Source organism: Mirounga angustirostris, unplaced genomic scaffold (assembly GCF_029215605.1).
Source record: "Mirounga angustirostris isolate CCGP_5_RB_7025 unplaced genomic scaffold, mMirAng1.0.hap1 SCAF_3, whole genome shotgun sequence".
Taxonomy (NCBI): Eukaryota; Metazoa; Chordata; class Mammalia; order Carnivora; family Phocidae; genus Mirounga; species Mirounga angustirostris.
In genome coordinates, this window is record NW_026991711.1 from 177,290,286 (window position 1) to 177,314,342 (window position 24,057).

Genomic DNA, 24,057 nt, shown 5'->3' on the forward strand with positions numbered 1-24,057 from the left:
AGCCCGGCCCCGGCCTCTCGGCTCCGTGCCCCCACATTATCCCGATGCCCAGCGGTTGCTAGGATACCGCGGGCCGTTACGCCGGCGCGGCCTGATGACGTATGCACTTCTTCCGGTCCCCGGCGCTTCTCTCCAGCCCGAGCCAGGTCAGTGGGGTGTCCGGGTTGGCTCCCCCCTCCCCCGCCCCGGGCTCTGCGCGCCGAGGCTGGGGATGGGCCCTTCCCGGGGGTGGCCTCTGCCAGGGGTGGGCCCGGACCTCGCACCCCGCCGAACTACCCTCTGCCCTGCCGTGGCGCCCCGACGGCCGTGGGAGCGGGGGCCGCTCAAAGGTGGGCTGGGTTGGAGGAAGCGGCCTTGCAGTCGCTGCGTGGCCGGAGGCTTTAAGGCACCTGACCCCACCCTTCTTGGAGCTGGCGTCGCCAGAGCGCATTTTCTCTACGTTCCGAGACCCGGGCGCCCGCTCTCCACATTGGTACTGCAGGGGTCGTCTGGATCGTGCCTGACCCACGACCCTGCTATTCTTTTCCTTCCAGCATGATCCGCTGGGCCCCCAGCGCATCGCCTGGAAGAGCCCACTTAACTTGGACGAAGCTGTCGGCCACCTCAGACCGCCCTTGAGGAGGATGACTGAGACACTATGGGCCACGCGCTGTGTGTCTGCTCTCGGGGAACTGTCATCATTGACAATAAGCGCTACCTCTTCATCCAGAAACTGGGGGAGGGGTGAGTGTTTGGAAATCACTTAGCTAGTCCCCAGGTTCTGGTGATTGAAGGACAGCAGTCTGCACATGATAGGGGCACAAAAGTTTTATTCTCTTAACCTATCCTTTAGCTCACCTGACAGAGCCTAGTGACATGGTAGTCAAGAAAGTGGATTCTGGAGCCAGGCCTCCTGGATCCACCTTGTGTGACCTCGAAAAGCCGTGGTTTCTTCATCTGCTTAACGGAGATAATTGTCTTTTGTCGCTGATGGAGTTGTGAGGATTAAATATGATAATGCCTATAAAACATTCCACCCAGTGCCTGGTTCCCAGCACTTGGTAAATGTTGACTGTTACTCATGTAGTATTTATGGAGCATTTGTCATGTGCAGAGCAGTGCATTGTGACCAGGGATTACTGTGTTCCTACTCTTGAGTTCAAAGTGTAAAATCTTCAGACTTCTCTTGAAGCTACATCTTGGGAGGGTTTCTGCTAACTGGGAAAGATACCCCCCCTCCCCTTCTCCCCAGGGAGTTCCTCTGGGTCCGAGCCGTATGGGAGGTGACCGTGGTCCTTCACTGACCCCTTTGGCCCACAGTGGGTTCAGCTATGTGGACCTAGTGGAGGGGTTGCATGATGGACACTTCTACGCCCTGAAGCGGATCCTGTGTCACGAGCAGCAGGATCGGGAGGAGGCCCAACGAGAAGCAGACATGCATCGCCTCTTCCATCACCCCAACATCCTTCGCCTTGTGGCTTCTTGTCTGAGGGAGCGGGGCACTAAACATGAGGCCTGGTTGCTGCTGCCCTTCTTCAAGGTCAGAAAGTCTCCTGGCAATGGAGGGGCTTGCAACAGAGTCATCTACCGAGGGCTGTGTGAGTAGCCAAGTATGTTAGGAAGCAGAGACCATGTCCTGGGGTTGACCGCTTCAGATTTGGGGTCTAGTGGGACTGGGAGGTGTGTAGTGTGTGTGGTGAAAGAGTTGCTAGGCTCTGACACAGGGAAGGGATCAGGCTGAGGGAGCAGAGGCTCAGAAAACATGTCCAACTATGGGGACACTTGTGTTGCAGAGGGGTACGCTGTGGAACGAGATAGAAAGGTTGAAGGACAAAGGCAACTTCTTGACTGAAGATCAAATCCTTCAGCTGCTGCTGGGTATCTGCAGAGGCCTTGAGGCCATTCATGCCAGAGGTTTCGCCCACAGGTCAGTGGGAGGGCCCTGTGTGCTTATGGGGCAGAAAGGAAGAGCCTCACCAAAAGGAATGAGAGGTCTCTGCTCTCCTCCCAAGGAACAGTCCCCATGATTCTTTTGCCCCCAGGGATTCTAACCTCCCTATCCAGGGATGCTCATGGGCCATTTCCACTTCCCTACAGGGACCTGAAGCCCACTAATATCTTGCTTGGAGATGACGGGCAGCCGGTTTTAATGGACTTGGGTTCCATGAATCAAGCTTGCATCCACGTGGAGGGCTCCCGCCAGGCTCTGACCCTGCAGGTAAGAGTGTCCAGGTTCCTTTGCCCTCCTGTTCCCCACCCTCAACCTTTTCTCTTGCATCCCCCAATTTGGTCACATGACTGTGACCTGTGCCCCTTGTTTGAGCTGTTCCAGGACTGGGCAGCCCAGCGATGCACCATTTCCTACCGGGCCCCGGAGCTCTTCTCCGTGCAGAGCCACTGTGTCATCGACGAGCGGACTGACGTCTGGGTGAGGAGTGTGAGGCTGGGCACATGGGTGGGGAGGAGTGCTACTCTGTACCTGCTGTGTGGCAGAGGGGCAGAGCTTTGGGTTCGAGTGCATGGGGCCCCAGGAACGGTGTATGTCCCCATCCCCCTCGACTTCCTTCCTGGGAACTGTCACTGACACTGTATTCAGCTGCTCAGGAAGTGGTATAATCCTGCCCTTTGAACAGAGCGAGTACAGCGAAGTGTCAGGGCTGAAAGCAGTGGCTAGTCAAGGGGTGCAGAGGCCTCCAGCTAACGGGCGGTTTCTCTGGACCCTGGTGGTGTCATGTGGCTGAGGTCAGCATATTCTTTTTAGCTTATCACCTCCATTGGTCCCCTGTCAAAGAATAACCAAGTTATGCTCAGTCCCTAGGCTGCGTGCTATATGCCATGATGTTTGGGGAAGGCCCATATGACATGGTGTTCCAGAAGGGTGACAGTGTGGCCCTTGCTGTGCAGAACCAACTCAGCATCCCGCAGAGCCCCAGGTGAGCAATAGAGGGGGCACCAACCATTTCAGACTCCGCCCTGACGTTAGCGGAGTTGGAACCTTAGCACGGAAAATAGGAACCCTCTGATCACCCTGCCTGCCTCCTTCCACAGGCATTCTTCGGCCTTGCGGCAGCTGCTCACCTCAATGATGACTGTAGACCCCCAGCAGCGCCCTCCCATTTCTGTCCTCCTCAGTCAGTTGGAGGCACTTCAGCCCCCAGCTTCGGGCCAGCACAGCACCCAGATCTGAACGAACCAGTGGCCACGTTGAGAAGGTGGTCCCTGTGCCTTGGAAGGAGGCTCCCGTCCCTCATTAGAATCTCCGTCCAGTCTCTCCAGGACTGCTGTCTTGTCATTGGGGGCAGGTGGATGGAGACAGTCAACTCAGTCTTATTTCTCTGCTTCTGTTCTCTTATCTCCCAAGAGCAACAACTGGACAGAGGGACTGACTGAGTTGGGGTGGACGAGGGTGGGAGATGGGGAAAGGGAAACTGAAAGAACCTAGAAAGGCTCTGAGCAGGACTGCTGAGCTTACATCATGGTCTGCCTTCACATCTGGGAGCAGGAGAATGTATAAATAGAAGAATAAAGTGAAAGCAGCTTGGTGTACCTCTTAGTCTCATTGTTCCTGGAGTGAGAAAGAAGAGGTGCCAGGGGCCCGAGGTCTGGTTGCCATTTCCAAGGGAACAGACTGGGAAGAAGGACTGGCGTAGTGAGGAATGGCATGACTGTGTCATTCCGCCTAAGGAGACAGGTGTCCTTATCTTAGATCTGGCTAGCTGGGAGGAGGCAATTCTTCTAGCTTGCCTTATTCAAAAACTTAAAGCTGTTCTGGATCAAGCTGGCTTCTCTGCTAAGAACTGGCACCAGGGCTCCCCAGAAGCACGTTCAATTTGTTCTCTCCTTCATTCCCAGGAGTGGGTAGCTGAGTCACAGCAGCCCAGCCGGTTTGCCAGGCAAGGGCTTCTGGGTGGAGACACCTAAGGAAGCTTTTGGACAGCAACTTAACAGGTCTCTCCCAGCCTCAGCCCTGGGGCAAGGGGAGTGGAGGTGGCAGCCGTTTGGCCCACAGTTTCTCCCAGAGTGTTCCAGCTCACACATGGTTAATGATTAATGAGGCCAGTGTGGTGTGGCAGTATCCAGCTGCCACTTCCTGCCCTACTCTGCTGAGTAAACAGGGGCCCTGCCTTTGCTGGGCTTGAGACCTGTTCCCGAGGGAAGGGCACTGCGTCCCTGAATCACCAGGGAGGGGGAGGGCAGGGCAGGGCTGACATCTTCTGCTCCGGAGATCGAAGCTTCATCCCCTGCCCCCCTTCCCCAGCCAGGCTCACCCCCATGTGCTGACGTCGATGTGGGTCCTGGGGTGCCTATTAGCAATGTTGGAAATTTCCCCAGGGCCCTGGTGGGAGGCTCCCCCGGCTAGCTTAGAGGCTGAGGCCAGAAAAAAAGAACAAACAGGGGAGACGACCTGACTTTTAATGGCACGGCCCTAGGCCCCAGCAATGCAGCAAGAGAGACGGCTGTGCGAAGCTGCTCGGAGGTGCGGTGGCACAGACCACCCTGGGAGCTCGCCCTTGTCCCCTCCCATCCCCCAAGCTCATGACTAGGCTCCATGCCCAGGAACTGAGGTCCAGCCCGGCCCCGCTCCCAGGCCCTCATCACGCAGAGGTGCCCGGGCCAAGCTTCCAGAGTCGGTGAATGCAGAAGCAGCAGGAAGAATAGGGTAACAGTCTAACTCAAATACAGAAACTGCTAGACTTAAACTCCTACTTTGGAAAGGAAGTGAAAACTTGCATCTTTCAACAGCTTGTGGCTGGACAGACAGGTCCGGGAGTCAGTCCTCATTTCCTCTCTACCATCCTGGGCACCCCAGGGGTCTTACATCAAGGTCCCTGGGGTCACATTTCCTCGGGCCTGGCAAAGACCCCTTGGCAGGTCTCACCTTCAGCCACAGAAGGGAAAAGGGTTATAGGCAGCAAAGAATGAGGGCGGCAGCAGAAGCAGCGGGCGGCCACAGCACAGACGGGAAGGCAGCAGAAGCTCAAGCACTCAGAGGGGACAAGAAACCGTGCAAGGAGACTGTTTATTTCGAAAGGATTTTGCAATAAACATTGTGAGTGGGCTCCAGGCAGCTGTTCTATTCTTCTCCCTCATCCTCGTCCTCATAGGAGTCGATGCCCACCTCCTCGTAATCCTTCTCCAGGGCCGCCATATCCTCCCGGGCCTCCGAGAACTCCCCCTCCTCCATGCCCTCGCCCACGTACCAGTGCACAAAGGCCCTCTTGGCATACATCAGGTCGAACTTGTGGTCCAGGCGGGCCCAGGCCTCGGCGATGGCGGTCGTGTTGCTCAGCATGCACACGGCGCGCTGCACCTTGGCCAGGTCGCCCCCGGGCACCACGGTGGGGGGCTGGTAGTTGATCCCAACCTTGAAGCCCGTGGGGCACCAGTCCACAAACTGAATACTGCGCTTGGTCTTGATGGCGGCGATGGCGGCGTTGACGTCCTTGGGCACCACGTCGCCCCGGTACAGCAGGCAGCAGGCCATGTACTTGCCGTGACGGGGGTCACACTTCACCATCTGGTTGGCAGGCTCGAAGCAGGCGTTGGTGATCTCGGCCACCGACAGCTGCTCGTGGTAGGCCTTCTCCGCAGAGATGACTGGCGCGTAGGTGGCCAGGGGGAAGTGGATGCGAGGGTAGGGCACCAGGTTGGTCTGGAACTCCGTCAGGTCCACGTTGAGGGCCCCGTCGAAGCGCAGGGAGGCCGTGATGGAGGACACGATCTGGCTGATGAGCCGGTTGAGGTTGGTGTAGGTGGGGCGCTCGATGTCCAGGTTGCGGCGGCAGATGTCATAGATGGCCTCGTTGTCCACCATGAAGGCACAGTCCGAGTGCTCCAGGGTGGTGTGGGTGGTCAGGATGGAGTTGTAAGGCTCCACCACGGCTGTGGACACCTGGGGGGCGGGGTAGATGGAGAACTCCAGCTTGGATTTCTTGCCATAGTCAACGGAGAGCCGCTCCATCAGGAGTGAGGTGAAGCCAGAGCCGGTGCCCCCTCCGAAGCTGTGGAACACCAGGAAGCCCTGGAGTCCCGTGCACTGGTCAGACTGAAAGGCAGGAAAGAGAAAGAGCAGTGTAGGTAGGCCAGGGGCCTGAAGAACTCTACCTTCTGGCTCCACAAAAGCCTAAACTCTTTCGGGACTCAGGGCAGAGACTAGAAAGTATCTCATAGTGGCAGCATGCTCTGGAACACATAAAATTAGAGATGACTCCCCCCAAAATGGATCCTGACAAAACTGTGTTCCTGACCATTAGCATCATCTCAAAAGCCCCCTCCCTTCCAACCCAAATTCTCACCAGCTTGCGGATCCGGTCCAGTACTGGGTCGATGATCTCCTTGCCAATGGTATAGTGACCACGGGCATAGTTGTTAGCAGCGTCCTCCTTCCCGGTGATGAGCTGCTCTGGGTGGAAGAGCTGCCGGTATGGGCCATTTCGGATCTCATCTGGAAGGGCGCAAACACATCGTCAGGGCACAAACCACAAGGCTGTGCTCAGCGGGGATCTCCCTCCCCCAGTGTGGCAGCTGCGGTCAGATGTATGGAAAAGCTCATCCTTCTGCCAGCCTGTGATACCAGCGTGTGAGAAACCCGGAGCCCGCCACCCAGGCTGGCTTGCGATCAGCCTCCCTTCTGCAGCTGCAAACAGGGCAAAGAGTGTGTAGCACCAGGAAAGCCAGGTCTAGACACCAGCTCTCCAGAGAGCTTAGAGTCACTGTCTGCTCCCCTCAATTCCACCCCATCTTCATCTCACCAATCACAGTGGGCTCCAGATCCACAAACACAGCCCGGGGCACATGCTTCCCAGCACCGGTTTCACAGAAGAAGGTGGTGAAGGAGTCATCCCCTCCACCGATGGTCTTGTCGCTGGGCATCTGCCCATCAGGCTGGATCCCATGTTCCAGACAGTAGAGCTCCCAACAGGCATTGCCCATCTGGACACCTGCCTGCCCCACATGGACTGAGATGCATTCGCGCTGAGGGATAAAGAGAGGGGACACAGCATAAGCCCCACATCTGCAGTCCTCACCTCATGAGCCTCTCTTCCACCCGATCACCTACTGGCGAGGATGGCTCAGTTGGCGAAAGTGGAGGCCTGGGGCTGGGCAGAGGTCGGAAGAGGCTAGAAGCCTGCCCAGGCTCCCCCGCATAGGACTTAACAACTGGAAACACCCACCCAGTAGGGCAAATCCCTTAGCTCACTCCTCTGTGGGAAACTTGTCAAGTAAGAGCTGTGGCTCCACATGACCCTGCCACACTGACAAGACACTCAGGGAGGACAGAGAGGGCAAGTGCATATGAAAGACAGGCAGACACTGCAGTAAAAGACAAGGACACACGACTTCTCAGCTGTTTCCAGCTTTCTACTCCCAAAGCCACCTTCTCCAGCCTGAGAAGGGACAGGTTTGCCCGAGGCATGAGTTTATAGCCAGAAGCCCTCAAGGGGAACAACTAGAATTTCTTAGAACCCTCTCCCCCTTTCTTTCCTGTGGGCTGCAGAGATGTCTCAGCCTTCTGGTCTGCCATCAACTGACCACACACCCTGGCCATCAGGATGCCCTCTCCCCCACCTTTAAATCCCATCTGGCTCTGGGGATCAATCCCAGCTGGCTCCTCTCCCCACCTCCACCCCCGCACTCTGGGTGTCTTCACCACCTTCATCCACCGTGTAGCCCTCACGGAAATAGCAGAGAGTGCAGATGGCAGGCACAGGCAATAAGGGCTGTGGGCACTGGGGCACTCGCCGCCTTAGGCTCATCCCTGCCAGTTTGAAATTAACCCCTAAAGAGCCAAAGCGGTGCGGCGCAGGGCCCAGCGCAGCCTCCCTTCCCAACACCGAAATGGCGGGGTGACGGTTTCCAAATACCCAGAAAAGGAAGCGGAACCTGCGGTGAGGCCCCAGAGGTAACCCGCCTTGCCCTGCAGAGGGTGAGCGCCATCCTGCACCCGGGCCCTGCATTCGCCCCCCTTCTAGATTCTTTCCAGTTACATCCCAGCCGAAAGTGAAGATTGGATTTCGGCCCCCGTTCTTGGGCTATAAATACCACCCCCCTACACACACCTCTTTCCCCTCCCCCCAACCTGGCCTGGGCCCGCGCTCTCGCTCAGCGCCAGCTGTCTCTGCCCGTCCGTTCACTCGGCTCCGGCTGGAGAGGGGCCGGCTCGCCTCACAACGCCGAACCCCATTCCCGCCACCCCTCCCGGCTCAGAAGCGGGGTGCTGAGTCACGGGGGGGGGGGGCCTGTGGGTAGGAGGGATGCACACACAGTCGGAGGAAAAGGGGATGCTGGACCAAGTAATCTGACCCCCTACCACCTTCTTGGGCTAAGCACGTGTTCGGTCAGATCCAGGGAGCGGGGGTCCGGCTGGGGGGGGGGGGGGGAGGCTAGGGGCGGAGGGCAGCCCAGCGGGTCTCCCTCATCCGCGGAAAGGACTGGGCGCGGGATCACGACTCCCCTTCAGGAGGGTGAGGGCACAAATGCTTGGTGGAGCAGGAGGCGATTTCCAGAAGGACTCCTCTCAGCTAGCAAAGAATCCCACCCCACTCCATTCCCCTTCCCCAGCCTCCAAAAGTGGACAGCACGGCTCGGCCAAAGTCACCAGAAGAGAGTGGGGGTGGGGGAATGCACAAACCCTCGCACCTCCTCGAGACCCGGAACGTCGGATGGGGGGTCCGGAGCATCCCGGGATGGAGGGTCCCGAAGGAGAAGGGCAATAAGGGGAGGGGCGCGATCCCCGCGGGGCCGCACTCACCATGGTGAGTCCGGGCGGTGGGTCTCACGTAGAGTCCGGGTGACGGGTCTCAGTGAGAACTGCGCTAGCTGCAGTGCCGCACCGCTCTTATAGGCGGGGGGCGGGGCCCGCGCGCTGCGCTCGCCCACTAGGGGCTGAGCGGCCCGGAGGCCACGCCCCCGAATGGTAGGCGGCCCCCGAAGGGTGGGGTCAGGGCGGGTTCCCTCCCCCTGCCCTGTCCTGGCCTCTCACCTGTCGGACTTGGGTTAGGTGTAGCGATCCGGGCCTTAGCCCTTCGCTCCAGGTTTTGAGCTGACACCCTGGGCTCCCGATCTCCACTGCAGGGGTGCAGGGCGCGGTGCCAGGGCGCATCTCGCCTGCACCTGAGTCATGGGGGCGCCCATCGCCCAGGTGTTCTGACTTAGGCCGAGTGCTGTAGAGGCTGTCCTTGCGAAGTGGCTGCCGCGGGCCTTCCCCCGTGCCCCCCTCCCCGCCCTGCCTCCCTGGAGGCTCTGGCCAGTTCCGGGGGAACCCCTTACAGCGGCACACGGCCTGCTGGTCCTCGGCCGGGACGGCTGGCCTTCGCCAATGCCTGTGGGCGGCCGAGGACCAGGAGCTGCACAGTCTGAGCCCCAGGGTGCCAATCCCTCAGAGTACCCCACAGAGCCGAGCCCTGCAGCCTGTCTGCGAGGGCCGACCCCAGGAATCTGGCGCGGCTCGCTGGCTACAGGCGGGTCAGTGGCCCCGTCATCAACGCCGTCACTATTAGTGAGCCCTCGCCACCGCCACCTGCCCGCTTCCCTGCTGCCAGAACCGCCAGAGCTCTGGGCGGAAGCCCTCAGGACCTGGATTCGCATCCGGACTGCCCTATGTGACCTTGGGCAGGTGACCTAACCTCACTGTGTCCTTGGCATATTCATCGGTGAAAAGGAGACAGTGATTCCACACTGTCTGCATTGTTGTGAGGTATCAAAATGTGTGTTGACTCTGATGAGGAAAAAACGTGGAGATTCTGGTATCATAGCTGAGTTTTGACTTTCTCATCTTCTCCTGTTCCCCGCAGGGATCTGTGACCGGCATCTTAACGCCCTTGGCGCTCAGGCCGAGGCCTCAACAGCAGTTATTCCTTCTTTCCACATTTCATTTCCATTTGTTGCAAGAATGGCCTTTTCCCTCTACTTTTTTTTTTTAAGATTTTATTTATTTATTTGAGAGAGAGAGAGCGGGAGAGGGAGAGAGAGCACAGAGGGAGAAGCAGACTCCCCGCTGAGCAGGGAGCCGGATACAGGCTCGATCCCAAGACCCTGAGATCATGATCCCAGCGGAAGGCAGCTGCTTAATCGACTGAGCCATCCAGGCGCCCCTTATCCATCTACTTCTGCTTTCCCTTACATACCTTACATTTTCTAGCTATCTCCCTTCACTGGGGAAATCATCAGGAAGTGTCCCATGTACCCATCGGCATGCCCTGAAGAAACCTGTCTCCCAGGCTAATCCCTTGTTTCCTAGGACCAGAGCCGTCTGACAGCACAGTAGGCTAAAATAACTAGCAATGGCAACTTCCTACCAACAGAATTCCTAATTGACACCTTATTTGGGCAAGGCATGGAAAGGAACACAGTGAAGCATGACAAGGTCTCTCTTCCCTATGCACTTGCCACATGGTTGGGAGAACAAGACTCATTCATAAAAATGGAAAGTGGCAAGGGCATATAGTGAAGTTGCTTTGGGAAGTGGGGTCATGGTCTCTACAGAGCAAGGACCCTTGGTGATTACAGAACATATGGTCTCTTGCAGACCTTCCCCGGGCCCTCCTTTTCCCCTTGTGCACCCCAATCCCAGCAGAATGAGTCTGGTAAAAGACCTGAGCTCTCTCAGGCAAAACCTTAAATTCCTTTGACCTTCAGGTTCAGGTTCTTCCTTTGTGAAACAGGGATAACTTCAGATTGTGAGGACCAGATGAATGTAGGGATGTGTACATAGCAAAGCACCATGTAAGCAGCTGCATGGATTCTTAGAGCATCTTATTTGTTTTCTGTAGCGTGCTAGCACACCAGCTTGCAGTTATTTGTGTACAGGTCCGTCTTAGAAATTGCAAACTCATTCCAGGTAAGGATTGGATCTTATTCATCTTTGCGTCCCTAGATCCTAGCATAGTGCTCAGCACGTGGTAAGCATTTGCTAAATGTGTGTCAGAATTGTTTCACTTCAGAGATGGGAATAAAATTAGGGTAGAACTCTAAGAAGCCAGAAGCTGCAAATTGGCAGCCTGGAGACCAAGTTCCCTCTCAGAATTGTTTTGTTTGACCTTCACAGTGTTCATCCCCACAGCGTTTAGAATATGAAAAAAAGCAGGAACTACCTTTGTGCTGGAGCATCCCAAGACCACCCCCATGTCAGGAGATTTACTAGAAGGACTCAGCATAAAGTTAATAAATAACCCCCTAGCTAAGGTTTATTACAGTGATGTAGGAAGGCTGCACAGCTGGACCATAAAGGGAAAAGACACAAGCAGAATCTATGTCCTCTCCCTCCCAGGAGGGCTCACACAGCATTCTCTTCCTCCAAAATGAAAATGGAGCAACATTTCCCTGCAGTGGTTCTGCCCAAGGAAGCCTGTTAGAGACTCAGCACCTAAGGTTCATGGTGAGGGCTGGTCACAGAGACACCTCTGCCTTGCACATACCCAAATTCCAGACTCCTAGAAGAAAAGCAGCTGTTCAGCATAAACCATATTCTTTAAAATATATATATATATATATATTTATTTATTTATTTATTTATTTATTTATTTATTTGAGGGGGGGAAGGGCAGAGAGAAAGGGAGAGAGAGAATCGTAAGCAGGCTCCACGCTAATGCTAATGCTAATGCGGGGCTCGATCTCACAACCCTGAGAACATGACCTGAGCTGAAATCAAGAGTCAGACACTTAACCAACTGAACCACCCAGGCGCCCCTACAGCATAAACCACATTCTTTACACACACAGTCTAGGCACAACAAACCATCCTGATCCTTTAACCATTGACTTGAAAACACTCTAAGAGCCAAGTTCTCAGATGCCAGCCAAGGGTTGATCTTACAAGCAGACCTTTCTAAGGAGCAGTCTCAACATGTTCTTTCTGCACAGTCGTATAAAAATCCAGATTTCTAGCTTATCTTGAAAAGAATTGGAAGATCTGCAGGCCTGCATTCTCATTTAGCAACTGTGATGGGCAGAGTTAATAGTCCCCCAAAGATGTCCACATTTTAAACCCTGGACCCTCTGACTATGTTACCTTACATGGCAGAAGACTGCAGATGTGACTAAGGTAAAGATCTTGAGGTGAGGTTCTTCTACATTTTCTGGGTGGGCCGATATAATCACAAAGGTCTTTATAAGTGGAAGAGGGAGACAATCAAGGAAGGAGAGGTCAGAAGCAGAGGTCAAAGTGATGTCATTATTGGCTTTCAAGATGGAAGGAAGCCATGAGTCAAGAAATATGAGCAGTCTCTAGAAGAAGGAAAAAGCAAGGAACAGATTCTCCTCTAGAATCTCTAGAGGGAAGGCAACCCTGCCAACGCCTTGAGTTCATTTATACCTAAATAGGTTCTGGTATTAATTCCAGTGGGGGGTGTACTTCCATACACAGGCATGGTTGTGGAATCATTGACCCTTGGTGTTTGCATTCACTCTCCAGCCCCTCTCCCCTCTCTGGAGGTGAAGAAGGGACTGAAAGTTCCAACCCTCTAACACGTGGTTGGTTCTACTGGCAACCAGCCCCCGACCTTAGGTGCTTTCCAAAACTTAGGTGCTTATGTCATAAACATAACAAAAGATATCTTTATCACTCTCAACACTTATGAAATTCCAAGAGTTTTGGCAGCTGTGAGCCAGGAATCCTAGACAAAGACCGAATATATATGAGGAATATATTTTGGTCATCTCAATAACCACATACATATTTTTCTTATAAATCGGAGTATTGTAATCCCCATAAGACCTCTTTTGGACTTCTCATCTCCAGAACTATAGGATAATAAATTTGTGTTGTTTTAAGCTACTAAGTCTGTAGCAATTTGTTACAACAGCAGTAGGAAACCAGTAGGGCAACAAATGGAGCTGGGTGGTGACTACTTCTCAGGATGGACAGCAAGCTACTCCAAATCACCCAGTCCACCATTTACCATCATATGCTCAACTGTAACATATTTATGTTACCCTGGCCCTTAGCAAGGAGTTTATAGCCCCTGAGCAGGCCTTCTGGCGGGCAAGATGGAGAAGACAAGGGGGCAAGGAGAAACGTCCAAGGCATGTTAATGGAATACAGATTCTGCTTCTGCCTCTGTGTGTGTGTGTGTGTGTACACTCTGAATGTGTGATATTTGAGATGTCTAACAGGCTTGTTAGACGTGTGCACGTGACTGTGAGTGTGTATGTGTCTCCTGAACTAGGGCCATAATATCTGGATGGGTATACAGGTAGCAATCTATATTACCAGATTGAAAACTTGAACATTTTTTTAAAGATTTTATTTATTTATTTGAGAGATAGAGAGAGAGCGCACGCACAAGTGAGAGAGCACAGCAGTGGGGGCGGGGCAGAGGGAGAAGCAGACTCCCCGCTGAGTAGGGAGCCTGATGTGGGACTCGATCCCAGGACCCTGGGGTCACGACCTGAGCTGAAAGCAGATGTTTAACCAACTGAGCCACCCAGGCGCCCTGAGAACTTGGACATCCACATACATGTACAGAATCTAGAAGGTGATGCTGGGCACTTCATTTTCCCAAATGAATCACTGCTTAGTCTGTCTACCCTACAAGGGTGTCCAGCAGACCACTCTCTCTCTTTGGATCTCTTTCCCTCCTCCCCTTGCCCTTTGCTATCTCCATCTTTTCTAACCCCTTCCCAGAGTCTCACCTCTGTCTTGGAGCAGTGCAGCAAGGTCCTCAACATTTAAAATGTCTCCACTGATTCCATCTGGGAAAGGTGGAACTGAGCCTTAGTGCATATCCTTCCATTTTTTTAGACTGGAGCATCTACCAGCTGTCCTCCTTCTCACAGCACAATCTTTCCAAAGGGATATCTTCACATCTTGTCTCCTCTTCACTGTCCACGCAGGCTTGGTTCACATGCTCTGCTGAGATGTTCTTGCCAAAATCCCTAGTGACTTCCAACTGACCAAAGCCAAAGATCACGTTTTTACATCTTTTTCAGCCTCTCACCAATATTTGAGATAGTTGATCCTTCCTTCCTCCTTGAAACACTTTCTTCTTGGCTTCAGTGACACACCCCTCTCTTGGTCCCAGCCATTCCTTTTCGGTCGTCTTTGATGGCTTACCCCTAATAGATGTTTCCCATAGTTCAGTCCCAGGCTCTCTTTTCCTCCCTGAAGGGGCAATTGTTGAAGGTAAGTGATGAGTATATGGGGTTTTATTATATTATCTCTACTTTGGGGTGTATTTTTAAATGTCCTTAATAAAAAGTTACTGTAACATTTTAGGGTTATTAAAAAAGAATGTATACATTCACAAACCAAAGAGAAAGAATAGAATAGAAAGAAATATCACCTTCGTGCTGATAAGTCTCAAATTTATATGTCCTTTAGGACTTCTCTGAATATCAGACTCACATGCTTATTTGCTTTTTTTGACATTACCACTTGAAAGCCTGTTAGACATCTCAAATATCACACATTCAAAGTAAAACTCCCAATGTCCCACTCTCACCCTGCTCCCTGCCAAAAATGTTTCTGTCCTAAGGCTTCCAAGGCTTCTACCCACGTGCTTACGTTAAAAACCTAGAATCATCCTACATTTCTCTTTCCCTTTCTCCTTCCTCTCTTTTTTGGTTAGACTTTTCTTGGCCGCAAATAACGGAAAGCCTAACTAACAGAGGCTTAAACAATGAGGATATTTATTATCCTGCAAGAAATCTGAGTGTAGGGCAGTCCCAGGGTTGATTCGGTGATGTTACCAACAGCTCCAGTATTTCAAGCTATCTGCTCTGGCATCCTCAATGGGCTGGTGGCATCTTCCCTTATGATCACAAAATGGCTGCAGCAGCTCCAAGTGTCATGTCCTCATTTGCTAAGGCTGGGAAGGTGGAAGTCCTCCCATAGTCTCTTTTTATCAGGGAGGAAAACCTTGCCTTCAAGCATCCTTGTAGATTTCCCTTATATCTCACTAGCCCCTTGCCTAAACCAGTCATTGGAAGGAGGGACTGGAATTACCATTAATAGTTTAGACTAATTTATACTCACACCTAGGCCTGGGAAAGGCCATCTTCCTTGAGCAAGTGGAAGGGTAAATAATTATACAAATTCAGGACCCTGCCAGCAAAGACAAAATAGAGGCAGGGGGCAGGTAAGGCTGTTGGGTAGATCTGCACACCCCACATTAGTGTGTCCTATAACTTTATTTTGAACCCAGCTACTTCCCACAATCCCTGCCCCAGTCCACACCACCATCCCTCATGCCTGGATGCCAGAAGTAGCCTCCTAATGGGCTTCCTGCTTTTCCTTTGGAACTCCTGGGCTTGCTTACCCTTATAATGCTTCCTCTACACAGCAGCGGCAATAATCTCTCTAAAACACAAAGTAGGCAATGATGCTTGCTTAAACCCTCCCATTGCCCCAGTCATGGAAGCCATTCTTTCAAGACTCCTTTACCTCTGTGTTTTCAGCTTGCAGAGCTCCCTCCCTCTCTCCCTCCTTCTCCTTGAACACACCAGGTTGGCTCCTTTGGCCTCACCATTCTCTCGACCTGGAGCACTATGATCCAGATCTTGTTATGGCTGACTCCTTGGCATTCGGTCTCAGTTCAAACATCAGCTTCTTTCCCTTCCTTCCTTCCTTCCTTCCTTCCTTCCTTCCTTCCTTCCTTCCTTCCTTCCTTCTTTCTTTCTTTCTTTCTTTCTTTCTTTCTTTCTTTCTTTCTTTCTTTCTTTCTTTCTTTCTTTCTTTCTTCTTTCTTTCACATCAGCTTCTTAGAGAGCTGTTCCCTCTCAATAGTAGGCTCCCCATCTCTTTCTGTGCCATTATCCTGGTTTATTTTCTTCATGTGTTTATTTCTATCTGAAATTTCCTTTCTTTTTTTTTTTTATTTATTATCTGTCTTCTCCATGAAAATGTAAGCTCTTTAAGAGCACAGACTCGGGGCGCCTGGGTGGCTCATTTGGTTAGGCGACTGCCTTCGGCTCAGGTCATGATCCTGGAGTCCCGGGATCAAGTCCCGCATCGGGCTCCCTGCTCGGCGGGGAGTCTGCTTCTCCCTCTGACCCTCCTCCCTCTCATGCTCTCTGTCTCTCATTCTCTCCGTCTCAAATAAATAAATAAAATCTTTAAAAAAAAAAAAAAAGCACAGACTCTTTGTCCACCACTCTATCCTTGGCACTTGGAATAGTGCTTGGCACATAACAGACACTCAATAAATATTTGTTGAAGAAATTAAGATATGGATTTCCTCTCATTTCATAACTGAGATACATTAATATGCTTTAAAATCTCAGTCTCTTTACTCTGTTGTACATAAGATCTTCCCCCCTGCCTACCTTTAGGATAGTTTTCTTTCCAGAGTTGGTGATGTCTACATTGACTCTTGAGATGCCCAACTTTGAAGGCCAGTTGGGAAGTTGAAGACAAGAAGGTTTTGAGTCCAGTGGGCCCTCTGGGAAACCAAATGCCTCCATCTGGATAATAATTCCTGAGGTCTATGGCTTCATGGATCAACCCAGTGTAGGCTGGGCTTGCTTACCTTTGAAGTGTTGGTTGGCCGTGTATTCTCTCTGGGGATTTTGGTCTCTTAATTCCAGTTGGGAGAGTGATGACTGCACTCCACAGTCAAAATCGGAGTTAACCCTCTTGATATTCTGGGTCATTCCCTGGCATACTGTGTTGAGAAGGGCTCTGAAAAAAGCCCCCAAACTCAAAATAACTCCCCCACCATTTGGCACCTTGACTGAAGTTTCATATTAGCAACTGCTTCGTGGATAAGGTTGTTAGATAAAATTCCTTTATTTGCTAAAGCTGGCATTCCTATTCCTGGTCATGGTTGCTGACTGGAAGAATGACTGGATGGAGAGGCGCAGTGTGGTTTCTAGTCAGCATTAGAGGCCATTTGAGGTTAGTGGTCATACATTTGAAGTCAGGTCAGTCAGCCCAGTTCTGGATTTTTCTATAGCCACTGTTTAGCTGGGTCAGGACAGGCGCACAGTTGGTGAAGAACCAGGGTTGTGATTTAGTCAAACGAGGATGCTGAAGCTGGAGGGAAGCAAGGGAGTGATCATGGCCACCGTGGAATTTAAGATGGAAAGGAAGGAGATAAAGACATAGGAGGGGGATGAGGGACAGTGAAAGCTCTGTCTTGTGGAAAGGGGAGAAGCACTGAGCCTGAGTCCCAGGTGAATTTCAATTCCACCACTAATGAGCCCCCACGTGACCTTGGGCAAACCGGGCAAGAGGCTTCCATTTCCTTTTCTTTCTCAAGGAAATGGAGGCCCCGCCTTGCCTACCTCACAAAGCTGTTGAGGGACTCAAAGGAGATAAGGGGTGTAGCCACCTCAAGAGCCACAAAATGGGATACAAATGTGAAAGATTAACATTTGTATTTCAGAAGTTTGCCTAAGGCCATAGGGAGACTCCTGTGGGGAAATAAGGCCAAGTGATGCCCGCAGCCACTTGCTTAGAATGGGGAGAGACCATGACAAGTAGCCCTGAGCCCCTGCTCCTCATCGTGCTTTCCCTGTGGAGAATAACAGCAATTCTAGACTAAGCACTCTTAGTTTATATGGTTTCATCCTCACCATACTACCTTTCCCCATTCTACAGATACACAAACTGAGGTGGGAAAAGAACTTAAATGCCAGAGCTGGCCCTAAGACTGAGCTCTAATTCCTATGTTCCTATAATAGCCTGAGTTTGCACCCCGAAGGCCCTGAGGCTTGATCTCTTGCCCTAGGACTTGTTATTTCCAGTTTAGTGCACTCTTCTTAGTGCCACTCACATTCCACTTCCAGTCCTCACCCACCCTAGGGGTGGCCTTGCAGCTGGAGCTCAGGGGCTTTGATTTCTGAATCCTCTCCCACCTGCGAGAGACCGCTGAGCCACCAGGAAATGGGATTGTGTGCCTGAGTGCAGACACTGTGTACCTGTGTGGGGTGACCAGCCGAACCCCTCCTCTAGCCACCCCACCTTGCTGCCCTGTTTGAGCCCAGGCCCAGCGCTTGGTAACCAGGTCAACAGGCCTGTCCTCCTGGGGCCGTTTCTGACTACATTTTCCCCACTGAGAGATGATCGGAGAGTATAAGGAGGCCAGTGGCTGTGGGTCTCTCACAGACCCATATCTACCTCTCATCGAGCAGCAGACAGACAGACAGACAACCCAAGCCAGCCCCCAGCCAAGCAGCATGGTGAGCAGGGGTGGGGGGCTGAACATGCTAGTGAGGGTCCTAGTGCACCCCAGTGGGTGGTGTGAGGGATCCTTGGGAAGTCCAAGTGTTCCAGGGGCTAGTGTGTGGGCATGTGAGGTGGGGAGAGGGAAAGAGACTTCCAGACGTGAGTGTGGCCCCCCAATTGTGCCGGTATGTGAGAGCACATGCAAGGGTGGAGGACAGGGTGATGTAACCAGGATGTGGCTGCTGAGGGGTTCTGGATTTAGGGGTAAGGAGTATGGAGTAAGCAGGACTGGAGCAGGAAATACAGGCATTTTACAAACCCTGGGCCCCACAGCAGATTCACCCTTGGCCTCTGGTCTTACCTCCCAGCTGTGGGCAAGCATCCTCACAGCCCTGTCCAGCTGATGCATCTGATCTGACCTCTTATTTCAATAGAGACAGTGAAGAGGTGGCGGGGAAGGGAGGGTGCGCCCTCTTATCGAGACCTGGCTGTGCGTGGGGCTCATTTGATATCATTTGCCAGGCTCCCCACCAGGAGGGATAGAAGAGCAGTGAAGAGCATGGTTGGAGCCAAGCTCCCACTCTGAATATTACTGGTTTTGCTCATGACCTTCAGCTAGTTGCTTAAGCTCTCTGTGGGTCAGTTTCCTCATGTGCAAATCGGCATCATGAAACTACCTACCTATGGGGTTGTCATGAAGATGAAATGTATAATAATGTATGTGGAGTGCTTAGCACAGTGCCTGGCCCCTAATTAATGCTTAGCACAGGGGAACTAAATGATATAATGACAAAGCCCGCCACATACGAGATCATACTATTTTTACAATCAAGGAAAGGGCACTAGAGCAGCTAAAGAGAAGTAACTTGTCTGAGGTCATAGAGGGATGGGGGTTCATCCTAAATCTATGTGATTCCAGGGGTTGAGTTCTTTGCCTCAAACCTGTTGCCCCACAGCATCATTTCTAGCATCTCAAGTATACCCAAGAGGTCAGAGATGCCTTGCGTGGGCTGGCAGTCATGGGCGCCAAGATGGTGTCTGGCTTTGTAGACAGAGCCTGGGCAGGCTTGAAGTTACAACAGCCAGCGCTGGCCTTGCCAGTGGACTGGTAAGCCCTGTCAGTCCTCCCTGTGGGATACAGGGATTTCTGGAGTCCTTGTGTCCCTGAACACCCCCCAGCTTAATTCATTACCTTCTCTTACTATGACAGCACGGTTGGGGGATGGGAGTTGGTAAGGGGACCCAACAGGTATGGTACCCCCAATATGTGTCATGCAGTGAGCCAGGTAACTTATATGCCTTCTTTCATTTAATCCCCATCGTAATTCTAGGAGGGGGCTCTTATTTGCCCCAGTTCATGGGATGGAGGGAGGCCCACAGAGGTTAATACTCTTGCTCAAGGCAAGTAGAGAAGTAATGACGATGTATGATTTAATCCCAGTCATCTCAAAATCATAAGTCAAGGCCCTTGCATCATATTTAAAAAGTCAGGCAACTGTTAAATTTATGGAGAAAGTATCCTCATTAAAAATTATGAAATATTCCAGGCAGGAAAGTGTAAAGAATAATATAATAAACACCTGCTACCCAGCTTAAGAAATAGAATCTCTCGGGGCGCCTGGGTGGTTCAGTTGGTTGGGCGGCTGCCTTCGGCTCGGGTCATGATCCTGGAGTCCCTGGATCGAGTCCCGCATCGGGCTCCCTGCTCGGCGGGGAGCCTGCTTCTCCCTCTGACCCTCCCCCCTCTCATGAGCTCTCTCTCTCTCTCTCATTCTGTCTCAAATAAATAAATAAAATCTTTAAAAAAAATATTAAAAGAAATAGAATCTCTCTCCAACTGCATGCACCTCCGTCTTCTACCAGAGAGAACCTTTGTTCCAAATTAGTGTTAATATTTTCACTTGCTCTCCTTATTTTTGTAATACACATGCACTACAAGAATATATAGCAAAATATAAATATATCCGTAAATGACGCACAGCATTGTTTTACGAGCTAAAGATTTTTATAAATGGTATCATTTTGTATGATTCTTCCCTAATTTGCTTTTCTTTTTCCCCGTAAAAATTTTTTGGTAAGATTATTTCTTTTTTGTTGTTGTTGGGGTTTTTTCTTTTCTTTTCTTTTCTTTTTTTTTGTTGGGTTTTTTTCTTTTTTTAAAGTTTTATTTAGTTGACGGACAGAGACAGCAAGAGAGGGAACACAAGCAGGGGGAGTGGGAGAGGGAGAAGCAGGCCTCCCACTGAGCATGGAGCCCAATGTGGGGCTCGATCCCAGGATGCTGGGATCATGACCTGAGCCGAAGGCAGACGCTTAACGACTGAGCCACCCAGGCACCCTGGTAAGATCCTTTCTTGTAGTTCATCCATTTCTACTTCTGAATCATTCTTCATCCATTTTCTCCTGTTGAAGGACATTTAATTGGTTTCTGTTGCTATGGTGCTGTGAGTCTTCTTGCACCTGTTCTTGTTTACCTGTGTGAGAACTTCTCTAGAGCAAGAGTGTCATCAGCTCTCCTAGATCTTGCCCAATTTTTCTCCAAAAGAGATGCATCAATTTAGGCTTCTACCAACTGCCTAAGGAGTCCCATTTCTCCACATCCTCCACATGGTTAAGCCTTGAAGCTTGGGGAAACCTGATGGATGTGCTCATTTTGTTTTCAAGGTCTGGGGTAATTCTCAAGCAGAGCAAGAAGGCCTACTCTGGTATCCCACTTACCATGCTGTCCCACCCCTATTAACATATGAAAGTCTCCCTTCCCTGCCCAGTGGGCTACTGGAGGGCAGGGACTGTGCTTTGGGTGCTATGTATCTCCAGTGTCAGCACAACGTCAGGCACAGAGCAGAGGCTCAGAGTGTTGGATGAAGCAAGAGTGTCCAACCTTCTTGATTCTCATGGGGCTCCCCAGGAAGGGCGTGGACCTTTCTGATTTCCAGGACCAGGTAGTTTATCCCAGTACTGCTTTAGGGGCCAAACGGTCTTTGACCACCAGCCTTGAATCATGTAGGGAAGACCTTTTTCCCAGCCCCACTCCACTCTACTCCAGAATTATGCACACCCAAGAGAGGAAAGAACAGCATACCCCCTACCATTCCAGGCCCACTCTTCCCTTCCTTGCTGGCATTTCTAGCCAGCGAATCTAGAGTTATTCCTGCTTTCAAAACCTCTCCCTTGTCTCAGATCCCTGAAACCTCACTTGGATCTTACTTTGCTCACCCATGGCCCTTCATTTCTTTCTGAACACGGGTGGGTTGACTATCATGTTTTGCCAGGCTCATCTGATCCCCTCAACACTTCTTAAGACGCTTAGTCACTGAGACTAAGACTCTATAATCTTAAAACTGCCCACATCTGCTTCCTCTGAGGATTTTGGCCCAGCCCCCGGAGCCACTGCCTGTGGATCCTCAAGGCCACAAGTAATTCCTTAGACACAGGAGGTGGGGCAAGGAGGGCAGCAACCTTTGCTCTCAGCCAGAGAACCACTCAAGAAAGGATTGCAGGCAGCAACCGTGTCCAGGCATGACAGGCTTCTCTTTGCTAAGAGTGTTCTCTGCACTTTGCCTACTCAGCATGAGTGCTTCTCAGTGCATGTGGGGCAGGCCAATGTGCAAACTGGCAATGCCTGCTGGGAGCTCTACTGCTTGGAACATGGGGTCCAACCAGATGGACAGATGCCTAGTGATAAGACCATTGGTGAAGGGGACGACTCCTTCAACACCTTCTTTAGTGAAACTGGGGCTGGGAAGCATGTGCCCCAGGCCGTGTTTGTGGACCTGGAGCCCACTGTGATTGGTGAGTGATGATCAGTCTCTGTCACATATGTCACCTTGTCTTGGGCACCACAGCCCATCCTTCCCCATACCTGGGGCACTAGAATTTGTAGTTGCCAGGAGTAGTAGCCAATTAAATCACAGATCTGCTGCCCTAAGCTCCAGAGTCTCAGGGTAGCTCTATATCCCTTTCCTTTTTATTGAAGAATACTAAAAGTCAAGGGCCATAACACCAGCATGAATGGGGCTCCTCTAGGGTAGGACTAGGGGCCTGGTGGCCCCGCCCTTTCTGGTTAACTTGGGGAGCCAGGCTGCAAGGGGAGGGGGGGTGCGTAAAACTCTGCCCATTGCAAATGAAATTCGGACGGGCATGTACCAGCAGCTCTTCTATCCAGAGCAGTTCATTGCTGGCAAGGAAGACGCTGCCAATAACTATGCCCAGGGTCACTACACCATTGGAAAGGAGCTCATCGACCTGGTACTGGACTGAATTCAGAAGCTGGTGAGTGGTGGTGGCTGAGGGCTGGGGAAGGGGGAATCTGGATTCCTTCAGCTAAGAAGTCTGGACACCAGACAGGAAGAGAGCCTCCTGGGTGAGTTTTATTTTACTTTATTTTATTTGTGGATGAGTTTTAAAGATGCAGGGTCAGGACCAGTGAGGAGGGGCCCTGCATACTGATCAAGGGAGGCAGAGTGTGCACTCTGGCCTGGAGTTGGGTGTCCTCTTTACCTCCTATAGCAACTGGTCCAAGGCTGGGCAGAGTGGCCCCCAGGGCAAACATGACCATGGGCTGTCTGGCCAAGCTGTGGAGGTCCATAGGGATTCCCAGAATATCACCTTGTGTTGCAGGGATGTGGGCAGAAGGCCCTGTGAAAAACAGGGATCCAAATAGTCCTGACCCAAGGCTCTATGATCAAATTTGGCCTCTACCAAGGATGGGGATCAGGTTCCTGGATTGTTGACCTCAGTAGGGAACATGAAACATGTGAAATTAAGTCAGGGGTAAGCAGGTATGGAGCTGGGCGGGTTATGATGTTATGAGGACAAAAATGACTATGTCATGAGATTCTAGAGAGCTGTGTGTTAGAGACTTCAGGAGGGTTTAGAGAGGAGGAGAACAAGAGGAGAGAGAATGGGCCTGCTTTGTGCTCTTGGAAAAGTCTTCCAAGGATTTAATGAAAGTTTTGGGGAATTTGAAACAGCTGGTTTTTTCCTTTTCCTCAGCTGTGCTTCATATCCCACATTTCCCTTCACCTTCCACTTTCTAGGCCGACCAGTGCACGGGACTCCAGGGCTTCCTGGTGTTCCACAGCTTCGGAGGGGGCACCGGCTCTGGCTTCACCTCACTCCTGATGGAGCGGCTCTCCGTTGACTATGGCAAGAAATCCAAGCTGGAGTTCTCCATCTACCCCGCCCCCCAGGTGTCCACAGCCGTGGTGGAGCCTTACAACTCCATCCTGACCACCCACACCACCCTGGAGCACTCGGACTGTGCCTTCATGGTGGACAACGAGGCCATCTATGACATCTGCCGCCGCAACCTGGACATCGAGCGCCCCACCTACACCAACCTCAACCGGCTCATCAGCCAGATCGTGTCCTCCATCACGGCCTCCCTGCGCTTCGACGGGGCCCTCAACGTGGACCTGACGGAGTTCCAGACCAACCTGGTGCCCTACCCTCGCATCCACTTCCCCCTGGCCACCTACGCGCCAGTCATCTCTGCGGAGAAGGCCTACCACGAGCAGCTGTCGGTGGCCGAGATCACCAACGCCTGCTTCGAGCCTGCCAACCAGATGGTGAAGTGTGACCCCCGTCACGGCAAGTACATGGCCACCATCGCCGCCATCAAGACCAAGCGCAGTATTCAGTTTGTGGACTGGTGCCCCACGGGCTTCAAGGTTGGGATCAACTACCAGCCCCCCACCGTGGTGCCTGGGGGCGACCTGGCCAAGGTGCAGCGCGCCGTGTGCATGCTGAGCAACACGACCGCCATCGCCGAGGCCTGGGCCCGCCTGGACCACAAGTTCGACCTGATGTATGCCAAGAGGGCCTTTGTGCACTGGTACGTGGGCGAGGGCATGGAGGAGGGGGAGTTCTCGGAGGCCCGGGAGGATATGGTGGCCCTGGAGAAGGATTACGAGGAGGTAGGCATGGATAGTGTGGAGGGGGAGGGAGAAGAGGAGGGGGATGAATACTAG

The 24,057-nt window shown here is 52.1% G+C and overlaps 2 protein-coding genes and 1 pseudogene across 8 annotated transcripts; 2 read left to right on the forward strand and 1 right to left on the reverse strand.

Annotated features, from left to right (window-relative positions):
• The first annotated feature begins 10 nt into the window (after positions 1 to 10).
• STK16 (serine/threonine kinase 16) lies at positions 11 to 3,525 on the forward strand. 6 transcript variants are annotated; one of them, XM_064587089.1, is made up of 8 exons: positions 11 to 146; positions 534 to 723; positions 1,300 to 1,519; positions 1,773 to 1,906; positions 2,077 to 2,197; positions 2,303 to 2,407; positions 2,791 to 2,912; positions 3,028 to 3,525. In XM_064587089.1, exons 2-8 carry the CDS (start codon positions 638 to 640, stop codon positions 3,164 to 3,166), a joined length of 927 nt encoding a protein of 308 aa, XP_064443159.1. In that variant the 5' UTR covers positions 11 to 146; positions 534 to 637; the 3' UTR covers positions 3,167 to 3,525. The 6 variants fall into 6 exon arrangements, with proteins under 6 accessions (XP_064443159.1, XP_045727049.1, XP_064443158.1 ...); XM_045871093.2 differs by having other exon boundaries at positions 13 to 146; positions 2,312 to 2,407; XM_064587088.1 differs by lacking the exon at positions 11 to 146 and adding an exon at positions 153 to 329.
• Positions 3,526 to 4,980: 1,455 nt separating this feature from the next.
• LOC123838838 (tubulin alpha-4A chain) lies at positions 4,981 to 8,844 on the reverse strand. Its single transcript, XM_064587087.1, has 4 exons — positions 8,732 to 8,844; positions 6,732 to 6,954; positions 6,276 to 6,424; positions 4,981 to 6,025 (listed from the first exon to the last, which is right to left on the reverse strand). The coding sequence occupies exons 1-4, from the start codon at positions 8,732 to 8,734 to the stop codon at positions 5,054 to 5,056; spliced, it is 1,347 nt and encodes a 448-aa protein (XP_064443157.1). The 5' UTR covers positions 8,735 to 8,844; the 3' UTR covers positions 4,981 to 5,053.
• Positions 8,845 to 21,741: 12,897 nt separating this feature from the next.
• LOC123838836 (tubulin alpha-1B chain-like) lies at positions 21,742 to 24,057 on the forward strand (annotated as a pseudogene). Its single transcript, XR_010410302.1, has 3 exons — positions 21,742 to 21,877; positions 22,209 to 22,357; positions 23,125 to 24,057. The product of XR_010410302.1 is annotated as a tubulin alpha-1B chain-like (transcript).